General features: G+C 37.4%; 1 protein-coding gene across 4 annotated transcripts in view; it reads right to left on the reverse strand.

Moving 5' to 3' along the window:
* MTHFD2L (methylenetetrahydrofolate dehydrogenase (NADP+ dependent) 2 like) overlaps positions 1-21,310 on the reverse strand; it is a 146,387-nt gene that overhangs the window by 98,616 nt on the left and 26,461 nt on the right. For all 4 annotated transcript variants that reach the window (XM_043971881.1, XM_043971879.1, XM_043971883.1 and 1 more), the window contains exons 2-3: positions 16,450-16,634; positions 10,851-10,973 (exon numbers count right to left, since the gene is read on the reverse strand). In XM_043971881.1, the coding sequence (XP_043827816.1) occupies positions 10,851-10,973; positions 16,450-16,634 (308 nt within the window). The remainder of the gene's footprint in view (positions 1-10,850; positions 10,974-16,449; positions 16,635-21,310) is intronic.

Raw genomic sequence — 21,310 nt, forward strand, 5'->3', positions numbered from 1 at the left:
TCCCTAGGAACAAGGATTACAAATGCATGACACCATGCTCAGACCAATTAAATAGATTTTTGTGATCTGACCTTGGAACACAACCACTATTTGTAATACTATTTCTGTTATCAGGTGTATATCAAATTCCCTAAACACAATTTATTCAATCTGTTCGTAAAGTAGGGGCTGCCCATGTACTCCTTTGTACTATTCTTTGAGCATGTAATTTATCCCTACAACCAAAATGAAAGTGACTCAGTAAGCAATGAGTTTGCCTTAGTGTCTTGTACAAGACTAGGAAAATAGTTTGTACTTTAAAATTTCTTGCTGAAAATAAAATAAAATAAAATAAAATAAAACTGCTTGCTGAATTTGATGAATGAGATAATTTCTAAGGTCAGTTTTGAAATTATGCAAATCTGCCATTTGGAGCCTATCACATTCCCATATCACCTCACATGGCATCTCTCCATGAAGAAAATACTAGAAAATTGGTTCTGGGAAGAATTGTCTCAGGAAAGTGCCTTAGAGAGACTTATGTGCAAGAGAACATTGGGTAAGTGGTTCTGATCAGCTAGGCATGTGATAAACATGAAGCGTTCTGATTGGCATTCTAAATCCTGTTAGCTCCAGTTACTGTCCCTTTTGCCTCATTTTAATAGTAGTTTTTTAGTATTCTATTTCTCTCCAATTACACGTAAAAAAATTGAACATTTTTTAAAAAACTTTGAGTTCCAAATTTTCATTGTCCCTCCCTCTCCTCATGGAGAAGACAAGCAATTCAATATAGGTTATTCATGTGGAGTCATGTAAAACATATTTCCATATTAGTCATGTTGTGAAAGAAAACATAGAGAAAAAAACCTAAAGAAAAAAGTTTTAAAAAGTACATTTCAATCTGTATTCAGACACCATCAATTCTTTCTCTGGGGATAGATAGCATTTTTCATCATAAATCCTTCAGAGTTGTCTTGGGTCATTGTATTGTTGAGAATAGCCAAGTCATTCAAAGCTAATCATCTTAAAATATTGCTGTTACTTTGTACATAGTACATTTCACTTTGCATCAACTCCTGTAAGTCTTTCCAGGTTTTTCTGAGAACATCCTGCTTACCACTTATAACATAATAACCTTCCATCACAATCACAAACCACGATATATCATTGCCTCATTTGCTTTTGGGGGATCTCTGACTCACTCAAGGAGTCCAGTAATGGGAGTGGAGTCTTCAGTCTTAGGAGTTTTGAAAGTTTGGGTGAGTGAACCATAGGAATCCAGGAGTCAAAATACAGGTTGGGTGTCTCAGTTCTGATGCCCCAGAGAGAAAGATATCATTTTCAGAAATGACTTAAGAACTTCAGTCCAGATTTATCCAGCAGTCATACCAAATCTGGATGTGAACTGGTGGGATCAATGCTATGGAGAATGGAGCTAAATTTTGAGCTTAATCCACCCAGAGAACTTGGTGATGCAAAGGAAGGTATGGCTCAGAGGTGTTGGGAATAGTATTTGTACATTATATTTCTGACATAAATATACTTTTGGTTAAAACAAAACAAAACAAAACCTGGTGGCAGCTAGGTGGCACAGTAGCTAAAGCACTGTCTCTGGATTCAGGAGGACCTGAGTTAAATCCTGCCTCAGACACTTGACACTTACTAGTTGTGTGACCTTGGGCAAGTCACTTAACCCTCATTGCCCCGCAAAAAAACACACAAAACAAAACAAAAACCTAATCAATTTTTAGTGGTAAATGGAATTTGGTGCTAGTCACTGGCCTCTAAGAGTGGGTAGGGGGAGGAAACACAGCTAGTGAGAGTTTCAGCCAATGGCAGTGGAGAACAAGTTGCCCCAAGCCTCCTACCCTATTCAGGGTTCCCAGGAAACCTGAAGGGTGATGTATGTACCTTGCCTGGCTTTGAGACAGTGAGCCAGAGAGTTAAGCCTAGGTAATAACTCATCACATATGGAACAACATTGCCATCTAGTGACTGAATCCTGATAAAATCACCTTAATTTGAATGCTTTCTGCAAAAATAAATGTATTCTTTTTTTTTTTTTTTTTTAGTGAGGCAATTGGGGTTAAGTGACTTGCCCAGGGTCACACAGCTAGTAAGTGTTAAGTGTCTGAGGTCGGATTTGAACTCAGGTACTCCTGACTCTAGGGCCAGTGCTCTATCCACTGCGCCATCTAGCTGCCCCAAAAATAAATGTATTCTTAACAAAAGAAAATCTAGTGCATTATCGAGAAATTTGCGAGTAACAATTAAATAAATTTCAGTTGATATCTTTTGTTTCTCTAACACTTTTCCATTTCCCAGTATATTTCTCCCTCTTTTTGCTCCCAGAGCGAAATGTAATCCCTTACATTATAACAAAGAATTTTAAAAGTCTTTTTTTTTTATATGTGTTGGTTAGCTTTGCTGAAATGTTTTTCCCCTTTTTGCACTAATATTCAGTGTTCTACAACTGAAGACCCAAAGCCTCTGCAAAGAAATGGGTAGGGTTCCTTCTTATACCTCTTCTTTGGGACCAAGTTTGGTCACTATAATTTTATAGCATTCAGTGTTGATTGTTTTGTTGTTATTGATCTTTTCATTTACGCTGTTGCCATCATTCTATATATTGTTTATCTGATTCTTCTTAATTCACTGTGCATCAGTTCAGATAAAATTTTCCATTCTTCTCTGCATTCATCATATTCATCATTTATTAATAGTAATATTCTACCACAGCTAGGTTTATATGCCAGAGATATCCCAAAAAAGAGAAAAAGACATATTTGTACACAAATATTTATAGTGGCTCTTTTTGTGGTGGCTAAGAATTGGAAATCATAGGGATGCCCATAAAGTAGGGAATGGCTGAACAAGCTGTGGTATATGAATGTGATGGAATGTTATTGTGCTACAAGAAATGACGAGCAGGATGCTTTCAGAAAGGCCTGAAATGATTTATATGAACTTATAAGTGGCAGAACCAGGAGAACTTTGTGCACAGTGACAGCAATACTGTTCAATGAATAACTGTGAATGACAACTATTTTCAGCAATACAATGATCTAAAACAATCTCAAAGGACTAATGATGAAGCATACTATCCACCTCCAAAAAAAGAACTAATATTGACTGAATACAGACTGAAGCATGCTATTTTTCACTTTCTTTTTTTCTTTTATTCAAGTTTCCTTATACAAAATGACTAATGTGGCAATATTTTACATGATTGCACATGCATAACCTATATCTAATTGTTTATCACCTGAGGGATGAGGGAGGGAAGGGAGGGAGGGAGAAACAGAATTTGGAACTCAAAACTTTAAATAAAAAAGTATTTTAAAAAAGAAAAAACTTTAAAACCCAGTAATATTTCATTACATTCATGTAAAACAATTTGTTTAGCTATTCCCCAAATGATAGGCATCTATTTTATTTCTAGTTCTTTGCCACCATAAATATTTTTGATAAAAATATTTTGGTCTACATGGTTTTTTTCTTTGGTTTGGTTTTGGTTCTGAGGTAATTGGGGTTAAGTGACTTGCCCAGGGTCACACAGCTAGTGTCAAGCGTCTGAGACCAGATTTGAACTCAGGTCCTCCTGACTCCAGGGCTGTTGCTCTATCCACTGTGCCTCCTAGCTGCCCCCTACATGGGGTCTTTAATTTTTTTTTCACTGACCTCTGGGTAATACACCTAGCAGTGGCATTTCTGGATCAAGGGGTAGGATGTGGCTGAGTCATGACATGGGAGTGACCCTGGGTTCCTAAAGGCTAGGCCAGCAGGACACAAGCTCTAGAGTGTCCTGCAAAGGTAGGAAGACTTCAAGTGTGAGCCCAGGAAGAAAAAAAATAAGCATTTTTTAAAGCACCTACTTTGGGCCAGGTACTGTGCTAGACACTTGACATACAATTATCTCATTTGATCCTCACAACAACCTTGGAAGACAGGTGCTATTATTTTTTTTTTTTACATATAAGGTATTTTATTTTTTCCGTTACATGTAAAGATAGTTCTCAACTTTTGTTTATACAAGCTTTACAATTTCAGATTTTTCTCCCTCCCTCCCCTCCCTCCCCCTGACAGGTGCTATTATTATTCCCAGCTTACAGTTGAGGAAACTGAGGCAAACAGCTTAAGTGACATGCCCACTGTCACACAACTAGTAAATGTCTGAAGCAGAATTTGTATTTCTTATTCAAATTCTTATTCAAGTCTTCCTGACTCCAGGCCCAACTCTCTATCCACTGAGCCACTTAGCTGCCAGAAATCCTAAGAAGGAGAGAGTGCTAAATTCTAAAGAGGAATTCTATACACATCCCTGGGATAAGAATATAGCTATCTGGAGATAACTATTTAAAAAGGGAGGGGAAGAGACTTGTTTAAGTCTTCATAGGCTCATTGATTTAGAGCTGAAGGGGACTTCAGAAGTCATGGAGGGCCACCCTTCATTTTACAAATGAGGAAACTAAGACCCAGACAAGTTAAGTGAACTGCCTACAGTCATACAAGTAATAGGGTTGGGATTTGACTTCGAGACCTGTGATTCTGAATCCTACGTGCTTTCCACTATGCAGAAGAGTTTAAGTTTTAGAATGTTTGTAAACCACTCTGCCTGGTGACTTTATGTTCCTGCCACAGGAACAGATTGTGTCTGCTCTCCAAGGGAAAGTCTACCGAAGTGAAGGGAACAGGGTTATCTAAAACCCTAAAATGGTGGGACTTAATTTTTAAATTTTTTAAATTAATTTTTCAACCATAGAAACTAATGAAACATGGAAGGTGTAATCTACATTTGTAAAAGGAGGAGCCACACCAACAGAATAATGATTCTTTCAAAGTACAAAAATGGTATATGGATTTGGGTTTTTTTTCGGGGGGAGGGTCAGGCCAATGAGGGTTAAGTGACTTGCCCAGGGTCACAGCTAGCAACTGTCAAGTGTCTAAGGTTGGATTTGAACTCAGGAATTAGAGATAAAAGTGGAGTATAACAATTACGAGATAAGGAAAACCACAATAAAATGTATGTGTCATCCATCTTTTTTTGTTTGTTTTTTAGGAGGGGAAATGAATCTAAAAGGGCTGGTCAGCAAATGACCTGCCAGCACTTTCCAAAAAGCTATATTTCAATATTAAATTTAAATATGCTTACTCCTGCTATCCAGGATTTGAATATTGAATATTGAAGGATTTGTTGATAGCTCCTGCAGCCAATTATACTCATCAACATGCAGAGGCATTTTTATTAGTCAATTTAAGTATACGCTCAGAGAATAGGCTCATGTTATCTAAATGACTCGTGAACACTGGATAGTTTTTATATTTCTTATATGGTCCTTCCTTACATCAGCAAGAAGGATATAATTGGAATTTGCAGCAGCCAAAAGGGAAAAGAAAAGGTTTATATTTCATAGATAAACTTGTAAATTTAATAGCAGGCAAAGGGAGAGGAAGGAGGTTTACATATCTAAAACAGCAGAAGGGGAAAATTTGCATCAGGCCAATTTGCATATTGATCAACAGACATTAAGGGGGATTTCTATAATTTACAACTAGTCCATGAAATGCTAATCATCGAGCTGAGCCAGAAATCCTTTTACCTCTAACCAATTAATCGCCTGAATTAAACATTTCACACCAAAACACTTCAGCCCCTTATATGATTTTCTTTCAAAACAAAATGGCCACACTAAAGCCAATAGAAAATAAATTTAAAACTCTTAATGACAGACTCTATGGCGGTCACTGTAGACCTCGGTCTATTCTTCCATAAGATGAGAAGGTTGGACTTCATGATTTGTTGTTGTTCAATCATGTCCAACTCTTCATTTTCCCATTTGGAGTTTTCTGGCAAAGATACTAGTTTTCCATTTCCTTCTCTGTCTCTCTCTCTCATATGTATGTATGTGTATATATATATATATATATATATATATATGTATATATATATATATATGTGTGTGTGTGTGTGTGTGTGTGTGTGTGTGTATACATACATATATGTGTGTATGTGTGTGTATGTATATAAGGAAATTGAGGCAAACAGGGTTAAGTGACTTGCCTGGAATCACTTAAGTATCTGAGGCAGGATTTGAACTCAAGTCTTTGTGACTCCAGGTCCAGCACTCTATGCACCTAGTCACCTAGCTGTCCACTGGACTTAATGATATCTAAGTCATTTCTAGGGCTAGTATTTCATAACTTTATAATGTACTGGCATTACATAACATTTTTACAAATAATTATAGCTACTACCATGCTTTGCAAATAGTTTGGAGAAAAAGAAATATTATCTTGTATTCTTGGTGGAACCAAGTAAATAATGCAGCATCAATATAGATAAATTACACATTAACACAATAGTAATAATAACTAACACTTATATAGGGCTTATGGGTTTACAAAGCTCTCTACATGTATATACATAACTAATATATATGTATATATATACACATACATTAGCTATATGTGTGTATGATTGTTTATAAGACTTACAAACATGACCACATCTTATCTTCACAGAAACCCTAGGAGGTTACTTCCCTTAGGAGGAAGTACTTTTATTATCACCATTTTACAGATGAGAAAACTCAGTTAGACAGTGGTTAAATGACTTGCCCAGCGGTTAAGTGCCTTCTTGACTCCACATCCAAGGCTCTATCAACTGCTCCGTCTTGCTGCCTGATAATACAATTAACCAAGTCCACTATTCTATCCATGGCACCACATTGCTGCTTATATCAGATAACATTTGTGGTCAAATTGTGGGATAAGATTACATATGTTTTCATGACTATAGATAGGCACATATATCTTTTGTCCTGGAATAAAATGGATACTTAGTAAATGCTTGTGAAACCCAACAAGCTATGTATCCAATGGTCAAAACTGTAATGATTGGAATGACGCCACCTGCTGGAGACTTACTGTAGAAGAGTTCTGCCCATGAAGCAAAGGTCTTTGAGGGCAAGACCAGGCTTCAGGAAGTGACGCGGACTAGTGGGAGGAGGAAGGAAGAGACTGGCGCTCGGTCTCACGCTCTTTCCTTTGGACTCTGGTGGAGAGTGGAGCTAGAAATGTGCTCTCCCTTTAATAGATAGGAATCTAGGCCTTTCTCTCTCTTTACCAAATTCTTATTCTCCTTAATAAATGCTTAAAAGTCTAACTCTTGCTAAAGCTTATAATTTATTGGCGACCACTCATTAGATATTTTAGACAGACTAGCTAGAATTTTAGCCTTAACAGATGGCTGACCACGAAGAGGAAAGCTAACCCTCAGTCTTCTTCTGATCTTCTGGTTGGGTAAGAAATTTCCCCTCCCTCTCCCTTTAACTGCTAAGTACTGGTGTACTGGCTGTGTTTTCCTTTAAATTTTTTTCGAATGGACCTTTTAAACTCCCTAATTATCCTATTTTTTATTTTAGTCTGTTTAACCAGACAAATGGGAGATAAGATCATGTTAATGCTTTGTTTTTGTGGATTTTCTATTTTTCTTTTTATTTTTGTTAAAAGAGCCAGCAACTTACTCACACAAGGAAATATCTCTCCCTCTCCCAACCATGCTTTTTCAGAGAAACCTGAAGAGATTCCCGCAGCTTTTCCCAGTTCTAACAGTAATTGTTGCTTTAATTTTGCATGCCTGGAGGCAATGACCCACCCTCTAGAAGCTTTTAATCCCCTAGCACCTGGAGGCAAAGTGGGGGAAGAGGAATCCAGGCCTGAGTTCAAAATCAAGTCTGATTCAAATTGTGCTGGTCCCTCCCCTCCTCTCCAGACCCCACCCTCTACTCCTCCCATGGCCAAGCCCATTGCTTCCCCTGCCTGGGAAGTCCAGAGATCTGATGCGCATGCTCAACTTTCTCTAACTACATTTGCAGATTCAGGCTCAGCCCTTCCCCAGCCTGGCTGTGCTTCTGAGACAACCTTAGAAAACCCTTTAAATTCCAGATATGCTCGTTTTGTTGATAATTTTGCTAACCTGCTTTTGTCTTTCATTAGTAATCTTATAAAGCATTTGTATGGTGAAAAGACTGACAGACAATATAGAGGGGTTAAAGAAGAAAAATTTAAGCTGTATAAGAATGACAATCATCAACATAGTTCAAGACTCTGCTTCTTTTGCCATGGAAGGGTATATATTGTACAGAAATGTAGAAGTAAGGGGCAAGGTATTGATATGAGTGTTGGGGATTTTAGATATCAGAATCAAAAGTGTTCTGAATTCACTCAGAGTAATAGTATCAGTTCAGAGGTTACATAGGATTTCTATGCTATTATATATACATTTTGAAATTAATGGTATGGGTTTATTTTCATAGAGATTTTCATGCTTTTGAGATTGTGTCTTATACTTAGTTTCTAAAACAAGGAGAATATTTGTAAAGCTTTTTATAGTCATATGATCAAGTTTATATTTTATAATACTCTTATTAATATTAAGTTCATATTCATTTAGATTTCCCTAGTTTGAATTTCATTGTCTTTTATTGTTCCGTGTGTATTTTTTTCTATTTATTCATCTCTCTAATTTTGAAACATTGCAAGATGGTTTTGATTTCATAATACAATGTTAATTCTAGGAGTATTGTGCTCCCATATTCTGAGTTGTTTGTTTTTGTTATTTTTTCTCAACTGATTATTTGATCAAACTCTTTAAAGCATTTCCCTAGCAAATTGTTTGCCATGGCAAGTGTAAATTGATTCTAGAAGTATTATTTTTGATAAGCATATTCCAAAAAAAAAAAAAAAAGAGGGGAACATTTGTAAAAGTTGTCTTTGAGATTGTGTTGTGCTTTAACTTGCATTTAAATATGTTCAGATTTTTCAAAAAAGTAATTGTATGCTAAGTAAAAAAAAGGTATTATTTGAAATTGTTGCATAATTATATATTATATTCTGAGTCAAGATGTATTCACATTTTTTGCAATCATTTATTATCCTCAATTTTTAAATCCATATGAGACTTGGATTATGGGAACTTATCATTTAAGACATTAATTGCCTTTATTCTGAGTTATCAGATGCCAGTTGGCCAAGATGCCATCCAATCACAAGAGGAATACATGCAAGAGCAGACACTGAACTGTCACATGAGGGAAGACATGCATGAAGTCAAGGTATGGCCGAGGGAACAGCTTTTGACAAATGTTGAGGTTGGATTCTCTTGGTTTAATATTTTATTCTCTTTTTCCCCACAATATTGTACAGATGGCTGGAAGTATTCATCCCACCCATCTCACTTCTACACCTGGCTTCTATGCTCCCTCCTATATGCCTGATGCCATGGACATCTCAATCCCATGCATCTGATTAAGTCTGACTCAGTTTCCTCCAATATGTTCGGTGGCATGGAAATATATTCCATCCACCTATTTTAAACCTGGCATACTGCATGGGCAGTATATATTGCTCAAGTGTGGGAATGCTCATATCCCATCATTTCTCTGTTCTTTTATGGTAACCCCCATAATTATCTCAGGTGTCATGATAAATAACAGTGTTGAATTTGGCCTTGACATCTGTTACTAATTATATTAGATTTTAAAATTTCTCATAATGGCATGAGGATAATTAGGCAGATGATGCAAAAAGTGATGAAACAGATAAAAATTATTTTTAATAATTAATATTGCAGCAATTGTCTTCTCAATTACCCTCCATAAGGGGGGGACTATAGTAATATTATAATTTTAAAGAATGTTTCAATTTTTGTTTTATTATATGTTTCATGTGTAACAACTAAGATTCTGTATTCCCTTAGACATGTTTTTGAGAACTTTCATTGTTTGATTTTATTATTGACAAAGCTATTTTAAAGTTGTGTTAAGCTCAATTTTGTAGGAAATTTTCCTGGCTGATTACCAGCATCCATACCTCAACCCCTGAAAAGACTTCCATTCCATGACTACACCTAGAGGACATCTGAGAAAAGACTTTCAGAGACTTTAAATGAACAGTTTTGATTTGTTGTTTTTGTTGTTTTTTTTTCTCTTTCTGTTATAATATACACCATCTGTAACATGTATTCTCTGCAGAGGCCCTCCCTTTGCAAGACCAATGTCAAAGCGTCGGTTCATGAGGACAAAAAAAAAAAAATCGCCCCTCTGGACAAAACTTTCCTCTCTTCCTTTTCTATATTGTTGTTCACATATTATTAGTTAGCAATAGTTATTATATTGTTTTTACTGTTCCGTCAAGGAAACATTTTGTTTCTTGAGGAACAACAGGGGGGACTGTAACAATTGGAATGACGCCACCTGCTGGAGACTTACTGTAGAAGAGTTCTGCCCATGAAGCAAAGGTCTTTGAGGGCAAGACCAGGCTTCAGGAAGTGACGCGGACTAGTGGGAGGAGGAAGGAAGAGACTGGCGCTCGGTCTCACGCTCTTTCCTTTGGACTCTGGTGGAGAGTGGAGCTAGAAATGTGCTCTCCCTTTAATAGATAGGAATCTAGGCCTTTCTCTCTCTTTACCAAATTCTTATTCTCCTTAATAAATGCTTAAAAGTCTAACTCTTGCTAAAGCTTATAATTTATTGGCGACCACTCATTAGATATTTTAGACAGACTAGCTAGAATTTTAGCCCTTAACAAAACTAACAGAAAATCTTGCAGAGCTATGCAATATTGTATCTTAGCCTATAGTATCATTTGTCGTTCTATTTTGTGGCATTTTAATCTACTCCACTGAAAATAAAGCTACAGAATAAAATAATTTCAAAAACCCTCAGCATTTTCATGCTAGAAGAGACACATCTTTACACTAGTCTCTTTTCCAATATTTTTAAAATGAAGTTCAATACTCTGAAGAGCCATAAAACATGGCATTTCTTCCCTGAGAGTTACACCCAAGACACACCATAAAATTATATTACCTGGCAAAGGCAGTTGAACTAATATACCACTAACTCTTGAGTCCATGTTCAGTTGCTCAGTTATGTCCAAAAGTTCTTCCTGAGAAACGTCTTTAGGTTTCAAAATGACCTCACTAACAATGCCTAGGAAAAAAACAAACAAACATACAGGGGTCAGATAATAATTATTCAGGTATTTATTAGATGTGGCTAGGACAGTGGGTACATTTCAATGCTCCTTTCCAGCAGTGTCTGAGGCTGGATTTGAACTCGGTTCTTCCTAACTCCAGGCACAGCTCTCTACACACTGTATCACCTAGTAGCTTTGAGGGTGAAGCTACCAGATGGCTTGAGCTCAAGATTACTGAGCTGCAGGGGGCTAGGTCAATTGGGTGACTATACTAAGTCCAACATCAATATATTAAGTTCCCTCAAGCAAGGGGAGTATCTGGCTGCTTAACAAAAATTCAGCGACCCCAAATCAGAAACAGAAAAGGTCAAAGTTCTCAGGATGATAAATTGTAGGAATGGTCCTGTGAGTGGCTGGCACACTTCAAACCTGGTGGAGAAATAGACAAAAAAAATTAAAATAAATAAACAAAATAAAATAATCAGCACAAAACAACAACTGAAACCACCAGAATGTTGTGTTATTTCTATCTCTCTTAATTGTTTGAGGTACTATAGAGACCTTTCTATGAAATTCTCTAGCTGCTCTCTCTACCTTTTTTTTTTAAACCAGACCTCTGAATTCTTTGCTAAAAAGATCTTCCTTTAGGGAATTCTCTTTACCAATGTAGGTCAACGTCTTTCCTTTAACTTATAGTCTTAGTATATTTTTAGTATATAAGAGGTTAATTGACTTGCCCAGTGTCACAAAGCTAGTGGATGGCAGAGGTGAGACTTCAAGCCAAGTCTCTCTGACTACTTTGAGGTTGGCTCTACCCATTGCTCTCTTTTGTCGCTCATTTTACTGTCAAAAATACAATTGAAACATGCATAGAACATTCTCATAAAGATTTTGGGGAAATCTATACTTCTGAAAGAAAGAAAATAAAATTGTGTATGATCCTAACACAAAAGTCTAATAAACTCACAAAAGTCTAACAAAAATAATGATTTTTGCTGTAAGATTTTATATTTTTCAAATTAATTTGGGGAGGGCAGGACAATGAGGGTTAAGTGACTTGCCCAGGGTCACAAAACACAACTAGTAAGTGTCAAGTGTCTGGGGCCAAATTTGAATTCAGGTCCTCCTGAATCGAGGGCCATTGCTTTATCCACTGTATCACCTAGCTTCCCCCCTAAATTTTATTTTCAAATGAGAATCGTTCTTCTCCCCCTCATCCTCCATTCAGAAAGAAAATGAAAACAGTTACAAACAAGCCAAGCAAAACAAATTCCTGCATTATCCATGTACAAAAATCTCTCAATCTGAAATGAGTCCATCCCCTCTCTATCAGGAGGTAGAATGGGGTAGCTAGGTGGCACAGTGCATAGAGCATCAACTCTGAAGTTGGGAGGACCTGAGTTCAAATCTCACCTCAGACACAAGCTGTGTGACCCTAGGCAAAACACTTAAGCCCAATGGCCTTAAACATCCAGGGCCACCTCCAGTTGTATATGTGTATATATATACATATGTATATATGTATATATATATATATGTGTGTGTGTGTGTATATAGCCACTGGACCCAGATGGCTCCAGAGGATAGAGTGAAGTTGGTGAATTTGCATAGCCCTCTCTCACTTAAATCCAATTCATTGCAAATCATCCTGACACCATGGTCCTCTTCAAGAATGAAGGACCAACAGCAACAATCAGGAGGTGGGTAGCCTGTTTCATCAGGAGTCATCTGGAATCAAGAATGGTCAAAGCAGATTTCTTAAATCTTTTAGTTTATTTGCCTTTACGATGTGGTTGCTATGGTACAAATTGTTCTCCTCACTTCTGCTCACTTGGTTCTGCTCACTTCATTCAGAATCACTGTCATACAAATCTTCCAAGCTTTCTCTGAAATAATCCCCATCATAATTTTTACAGCACAGCAGTATTTCATATACCATAATTTGTCTAGTCATTTTCCAATTGATGATCACCTCCTCAGTTTCCAATTTTTTGCCACCCACAAAAATAGCTACTACAAATATTTTTGTGCCTTTTCTTTCTTTCTTTAATCTCACCCACACTAATTAATTTTTTTAAAAGAAGGATTTCAGAAGAAAGTAGGCCTGTGTCTTAAAAAACAACAAGGGGCAGCTAGATGGTGCAGTGGATAAAGCACCGGCCCTGGATTCAAAAGTACCTGAGTTCAAATCTGGCCTCAGATAATTCACACTTACTAGCTGTGTGATCCTGGGCAAGTCACTTAACCCTCATTGCCTCACCAAAAAACAAACAAACATACAAAAAACACAATAAGCAAACAAACAAACAAACACAAAACATCTGATCTTTTACATCCTTTTGGAGCCTTCACCAGTTTAAAAAAAAAACACTGGAAAATTATGTCGAAGGCCTTAAAACTCTATGGTAATGTGTATGGCTTTCCTCCTTATATATTTGTTCATGTCCATACTTTCCAAATTTATTTTCTATTTCTTCATATACCATATCAGGGAGGGAGATTCCAGAGTTGAAATATGGAGATCTTCTGTCACTGATGATAAAAAATAAATCAGTCAGGGGCAGCTAGATGGCGCAGTGGTTAAAGCACCAGCCCTGGATTCAGGAGGACCTGAGTTCAAATCTGGCCTCAGACACTTGACACTTACTAGGTGTGTGACCCTGGGCAAGTCACTCAACCCCCATTGCCTGCAAAAACAAAACAAAACAAAAAAATCACTCTAGAAACAATGGCCACGTTGTATCATTTCCTATTTATTTATTTCCCTTCAAGTTTCATCTATAAATGGTCTTGAACTTAGTTGAATCAAGTTTTCTGCAGGCAACTTATGCCTTCTACTGTTTTTTGATGGTTTATGATTACTAATCATATTCTTCAGGCATTCTCAAGTCAAGAAGTCAGGTCAAAAATCATTCATTAAGTACCTACCTGTCAAAGAAAGACAAAGTCAGTGCCTGCTCTCAAGAGTCTCATAGTCTAAGTGAGGAGACAATGTGAAAAGGACTATGTACAAAGAAGATATAGATAGGATAAATTGAAGATAACTATTAAGGGGAAGACACTAGCATTAGATCAAGAAAGGTTTCTTGCAGAAGGTAGAATTATAGCTGAGGTTCGAAAGAATGTGAGCAAGCCAGTGATATCCTCTTCAAAAATGTTTTACAGGGGCAGCTAGGTTGTGCTGTGGATAAAGCACCAGCCCTGGATTCAGGAGGAACCGAGTTCAAATCCCACCTCAGACTTGACACTTACTAGCTGTGTGCCTCTGGGCAAGTCACTTAACCATCATTGCCCTACCAAAATAAACAAAAACCAAACAAAAACAAAAAGAAAAATGTTTTGCAAATAAGCATTTATTATCAGTACCACCTAGACAAAGGTGAAAAAGTTGTCACCTTTGACTGCCATTCTTCTCTACTTGGCAAAGAAATCAAGTGGTTCATGCCAGAGAATGTCTCTAAGCTCTATTGGCCTCCTCATTGTGGCATTTGCTTTTCAATAGTCAACTCTACCTTAAGAAACAGTGATTGAGGGTGGCTACGTGGCACAGTGGATAAAGCACCAGCCCTGGATTCAGGAGGACCTGAGTTCAAATACAGCCTCAGACACTTGACACTTACTAGCTGTGTGACCCTGGGCAAGTCACTTAACCCCCATTGCCCCGAAAAAGAAAACAAAAAACAAAAGAAACAGTGATTGATAATCTGGTAATATCATTGCTTTTTTTTTTTCATTTCACATTTTTGGGCATGAATAGCTTTCCTAAATAGGTAAGGTCAGAGCAGCTGTGAGTACATCCAACACCTTTTCACCATTATCCTTCTAATTTGGCATTCATTTTTACCTGTGTTCTAACAAGATGAAGAGCTCAGTGTCAGTCAACAAGACTGATTAATATGTATGTATGTGGTTGTGTGTATTTATAATTTTCAAAGAAAGGCAAAAACCACATCCTTGACCTCAATAAGCTCACCATTTAATGAGGGAAGACAACATCCACAACTCTGTACATAAAAGATATACATGTGGGGCGGCTAGGTGGCGCAGTGGATAAAGCACCGGCCCTGGATTCAGGAGGACCTGAGTTCAAATCTGGCCTCAGACACTTGACACTTACTAGCTGTGTGACCCTGGGCAAGTCACTTAAGCCCCCTTGCCCTCCAAAAAAACCCAAACAAACAAAAAAAGATATACGTGTAAATTACTGCTAACTGACAATTGATTCTGAAATAATTCCCATGATAGTTATCATTCATTTCCTGTTTATACAGTTTTCTCTTTTCTTTTTTGTCCTGATTTTCTTCTTAAACTACTAATGATACATGGGCATAAGGTATATGGACCTTTGATTCCTTCATATTTTTTTTTCTTTCTTTGAAAGTGAGTTTCTCTAACTCATCCACACTGAAATCACAGTGGCCACTTACTGTCTCAATCCTACTACCAACTGGCAGAAGAAGAGTTTTGACTCACTTAATTTCAAATCTAAAATGGTTTGTCCCTTCTGGGTAGCTCTGGGGTCTCTTCGCTTCTAAACATCTCACCATAGTGGTGCCAGACTTATTGTGGCCATCCAATTAATTATCTTAGCCTACTATAGTTCAGAACTATTAAGCTTAAGTAATCCATTAGCCTCCGTCTCCCTGATAGCAGAAATTATAGGTATGAGCCACCATGCTTGACTTGACTTTTTAATCCTAAATCATATTTTCCACCATTTTCTATCATCACCTGGGCCCTCATTTATGTTGAAATGACAAATATCAAGGCATAGGTTTGACTTGATTTAAAGGCTCTTATGAAGATCATCATAGAATCTCACTCCTTTTTCATCTTCTGAAATAGTTGGTGACATATATACTGCAGCTACCTTAATTGTGGTCCATTTCCTTGTAGCCATCTTGAACGCTGGAAGGCAAGATGACCAAATTTCATAAGAAATCCTGTTTCTTGCTGCCCTTGGATCCCAGTGAAACCAATTTTGCCAAGCCCTTTATTTTCAACTTGTCAGATACTTCTCAATTTATTTATGTCTCCGGAATTCATTTCCCTTTTCCCTTTCCTCAGCAGAAAGTAAGTTTTCCTTTGATTAGAAACATTTGAGCTGCACTTAAATAACAACTTGTTAGTGATGCAGCAGATGGAATTCAGAATTTAGGGAAGTGTTATAGATGACCCTTGCTGTTTCTCACTTTAAGATTCTCTAGTCCCTGAATAAATGTACAGAGGAAAAGCAGAATGTATTAGTCACACTAATGCATGCTAAGCTGTGCTTTTTTAATCAAAGAAAATTAAGTAAAACTAATGCCAAAAAAAGAAAAAAATGATTCTTTTCTGACTTTTCTCACATTCTCTTATATAAGAAATGAGGTACCAAGTCATATTAATAACTGTCTAGGATTTTCAATAGCAGAAGATCTGTATAAATTAAATCTGTAAGAAGGCCCTGCATGTGATATATCTAGGTGTTCTCTTGAAATACTTACTTACCAACAGCTGTAGCAGCTTTTATCTTATTTCTTACATAGGTATGGCTTGCTGGGTTGTCTCCTACTAAAATAATACTAAGATGAGGTTTGCTGTTGCCAAGGGACACCCATGATTCCACCTCCTGACATATTTCTTTACAGATTTGTCTGGCCATTTCAGTTCCTGAGATAATGGTGGCTTCACATCTATAAAAACAGCAAAGCAAACAAAAAAAGGGTAATTAAAAAAGACAACATTGATTGATCAATCAACAAGCATTTATTAAGTACCTATCTTATAATGAACAGTCTACAAGCTAAGGGGATAATGCTTATCCATCCAGGGCATGACCAACACATGTGAATGGTTAGGCAAATTATAGGAGAGAAGGAGATAAAAGTATAGATTTAGAGTAGGAAAGGGTCTGCTGTAGAAAGCATCTATTTCAATCTACTCATTTTACAGATAAGGAAACTGAGGTCCAAAGAACTGAAGTGACTTTCCAAGGTCACGCAAGCAGCAAATGGCAGAACGAGGAATGGGACACAGGTCTCCTGACTCAAAAACCCAGGATTCTTTCAGTGCCATGATAAGAACCATGTGCAAAAGAGGTATGGCCTGAATTGAGTAGAGAATGAATATAAGAAAATGTCTAGGCTGAGTTGATAGCGCAGTGTCTGCAGAGCCCCAAGATCCAAAGGAGCTGTCAGAACCCTTATTCATTGAAGCAAAGAGTTAGATTGTGAAGTCCATACTAGGTCAGGAGATAATGCACAAGTTGGCCTTGGAAATCTCAAGCCACCATTTCTGGGCAATTAATGACCACCAAAGTTGCATCCATCCTACTCCTGTGCTGAGGGAAAACTGTGGTGAAATCTATTGTGACCATCATTAATCTAGATATATCCAACTAATGTTGCATCAGAACTGTATCCACCTAGAATCATGGATGACCAAGTGTAATTCTGAACAGTCTCCAGTGCTCTACTTTAGGGCTGAAATGGCAGAAATACAGCATTTCCCATCAAGTCTTCCCAGGAGGAATGTACTGTAGTACCTTACTTGGAAATATGCATACTGGGAAATATGCATTACTGGGAAGATAGGCCACTAAACTCAGTTCCCAAAGTTACTGCTGGTAGCTTAATGCTAAAATCTCTTATTGCGATTTAATGGCTACAAACATTATTGACAAAAGTGCTAGTTTAGCAGTATCATATTTCAAACTATATTACAAAGTGGTAATCATGAAAACAATCTGGTTTTGGCTAAGAAATAGAGTGGTGGGTCAGTGGAATGGATTAGGTACACAATACACAGTAGCAAATGACTATAGCAATCCAGTGTTTGAAAAACCCAAAGAACCAAGTTTTAGGTATAAAAAACTCACTATTTCACAGAAATTTCTGGGAAAATGGAAAGCAGTTTGGCAGAATCTAGGCAAAGACCAACATCTCACACTGTATACCAAGACAAAGTCAAAATGGGTATATGATTCAGACAACACAAATTAGGAGAGAAAGGAAAATTTTGCCTGACAGATCTATGGATAAGGGAAGATAATAATTCTAATTACATTAAATTGAAAGGGGTTTTTTGGACAAGACATTGAAGTGCTTGATGTCATGACATAGAAAGATTGGTTGAAGGGCTTACGTTGAAGAGGAGAATAATGGGCTTCAAATATCTGAATGGCTGTCAACTTGTAGACTACTTCTGCTTGAAAGAACTAGGGAGAGGCATCATCTATTTCCTTTTTTTGTTTGCAGGGCAATGAGGGTTAAGCGACTTGCCCAAGGTCACACAGCTAGTAAGTGTCATGTGTCTGAGGCCAGATTTGAACTCAGGTTCTCCTGAATCAAGTCTGGTGCTTTACCCACTGTGCCACTTAGCTGCCCCCATCCACTTACTTTTGAGTAAGTGGATCTGGGTTCAGATTTTACCTCTGTCACTTACAACTTATATAATCTTAGGCAAAACATTTCACCACCCTGGGCCTCAACTTCCTCATCCATAAAAGGAGGCAGTGGTGTTATATGGTCTCCAAAGTCCTTCCTTGCTATCAATCTATGATCTGTAAACAATAAGCACAATGAGCAAAGAAACAAGTTTAGGCTTGATGCAAGGAAAACCTTTCCAATCACGAAAATTAGGCACAAATAGAATTGGCTGCTTCCAGAGGCAGCAAGGTAGCACAGTGGGTAGAGCACCAGTCCTAGAGTCAGGAAGACTCATCTTCCTGAGCCCAAATCCTGCTTATACACTGATCAGATGCATGACTCTGGGCAAGTCATTTAAACCTCTTTGCCTCAGTTTCCTCATCTATAAAAAGAGCTGGAGGAGGAAATGACAAACTACTCCCAAAAATAAATAAACAAACAAACAAATAAATAAATGCATGCATGAATGAGTAAATAAATGGAAAATAGATGAATGAATGAATAGAGAGATAGATAAATAGATAGATATAAATAGATAGATAGATAGATAGATAGATAGATAGATAGATAGATAGATAGATAGATAGATAGATAGATAGATAAATGAGGCCCAAAGCAAATGGGGCCAGGAAGATTCAGACACAATTGAAAATGACTGGACAACAAGAAGAGATAGCAGAGCAAGGTTGCACAGTGGTTAGAGCACTGGATCTGGAGTATGGAAGACCTGAGTACACATGCAGCCTCAGACACTTACTAGCTGTGTGATCACTAGGATACTCATTTGAACTCTGTGCACCTGTTTTCTCATCTGTAACATGGGGATAATAATAGTACCTACCTCCCAGGGCTGTTATAAGGATCAAATAAATAATATTTGGAAGTTATTTTGTAAACCTTAAAGAGCTATATAAATTATAGTATGCATATGATATAATTATAATCCTATACATAATATAATAATTGTATTATTATAGCATTGATATTTGATATATAATCATTTTGTACATCATATAATGTAATTGTATATAAATCGCATATAATATATAGGTATATTGTAATCATGTAATCATGTAATCATATAATCATATTATTATAATATAATTGTATTGTAACATTATTTGTTTTCATTATTACTATCATTGTCATCGTCATTATCAGACAGCATTTTCATAGACTTGGAGTTTGGCTCAACAACTATTCAAGCATTAGTAAAATCTTCTTTCATCTTAGTGTTTGTTTGCTTGCTTGCTTGCTTGCTTTTAATGGGTTTTGTTTGACCAGCACAGTCACTCTTCTTCTGGACACAGAGCCTTTTTCCCTGATGATATAGGGAGTCCTCTAATATAACACTTTGTGAAGTTAGCCCTTGTTACTCTTCCTGCAGTAAGTTCTTTGAATTGGGGAGACATTCACCTTCTTGGAGGCAGTGAGAAGAGAGGTGAACTGGTAGGGTTTTTTTGTTGTTGTTTTTCCAGGCATGGGTTAGACTAAAATATCTCTGGTGTCCTGTCTACTTCTAAGAGTCTGTGATTCTGTGATTTTCGCCATTAGGAAAGTTATAGGAGAAATACAGCCAAACCAGAGCATGGACAAAAGTGGTATGGTCAGTAAGTGGAAAGGTGCACCATTGATGATGGTTATACTGGTCTCCATAAGACTATAGATCTAACTACATCAAGCTGGGGGATTAGATGAATTGGTGGTGTGGGTCATTAAATATACCTCTAGGGTCCTCCAGCAGATTAAATGTTTCATTAAGGGAAGATGCCTGGAAAAGAAGTAGCAATTTACCTCCTTTTAATCTGAGTTACCTCTAAAGGTTTGTCTTGGAGGTGGAAGTCCCTGATTATAGAGTGGGTTTGATCTTGTGTGTATTCATGTAGACTTAACCAGTAACTTATCATTTACTTCCTTTCAAATGGTCATTTCACCTATTTAGCAAGTAACTGGTGCTAGTGAATGCAATGAAGGATGACTTTCCCTTCTTCAGTTCATCCTCCACACTGCTGCAAAAAGTAATTTTCAATAAGTGTAAATATTACCATTTGACTACTCTCCTCAATCAACTCCAGTAGCTTCCTATTAACTCTTGGCTCAGATAGATTTTGCTTAGCTATTCAAGCCCTTCACAAACTAGCCCAAATCTCTCCTATACTCACTGGACCTTACTCCCTCTCCCACATGCTGCAATCCTATCAAACTGTTCTTCTCTCTGTTCTTCATACACAACACTCCATCATCCATCTCTCTATCTTTGCACTCACTGTCCCATAAGCCCAGAATCCAGCTCCTGCTTCCCTCACAGAGTCCTTCTCTACCTTTAAGACTAAGTTCAAGCAGGGCAGCTAGGTGGCGCAGTGGATAGAGCACTGGCCCTGGAGTCAGGAGTACCTGAGTTCAAATCTGGCCTCACACACTTAACGCTTACTAGCTGTGTGACCCTGGGCAAATCACTTAACCCCCATTGCCTCACTAAAAAAACAAACAAACAAGACTAAGTTCAAGCACCATCTTCTTTCTGCAAAAAGACTTTTCCTGATCCCCAATCTTTGCTTAATTATTTTGGATGCATATATATGTCTATACACACACACATATATATATGTATATTTCTAATAATTAAATTTATATTTTTGCTGTTTGCATTTTATTTGCACTTGTGTCCCCCATTAAAATATAAGCTACTGGGGCAGCTAGGTGGGGCAGTGGATAAAGCACCAGCCCTGGACTCAGGAGGACCTGAGTTCAAATCTGACCTCAGACACAACACTTACTAGTTGTGTGACCCTAGGCAAGTCACTTAACCCCAATTGCCTCACCAAAAAATAGATAGATAGATAGATAAAAATAAAAGAAGCTGTATAGAAAAAAAATGTAATTGAGTCTGTTCAAAGATAGAATCTCCACCCACCTCTCTTGCATCACAAATAAAAGAAAAA

Source organism: Dromiciops gliroides, chromosome 6 (genome assembly GCF_019393635.1).
Source record: "Dromiciops gliroides isolate mDroGli1 chromosome 6, mDroGli1.pri, whole genome shotgun sequence".
Lineage (NCBI taxonomy): Eukaryota > Metazoa > Chordata > Mammalia > Microbiotheria > Microbiotheriidae > Dromiciops > Dromiciops gliroides.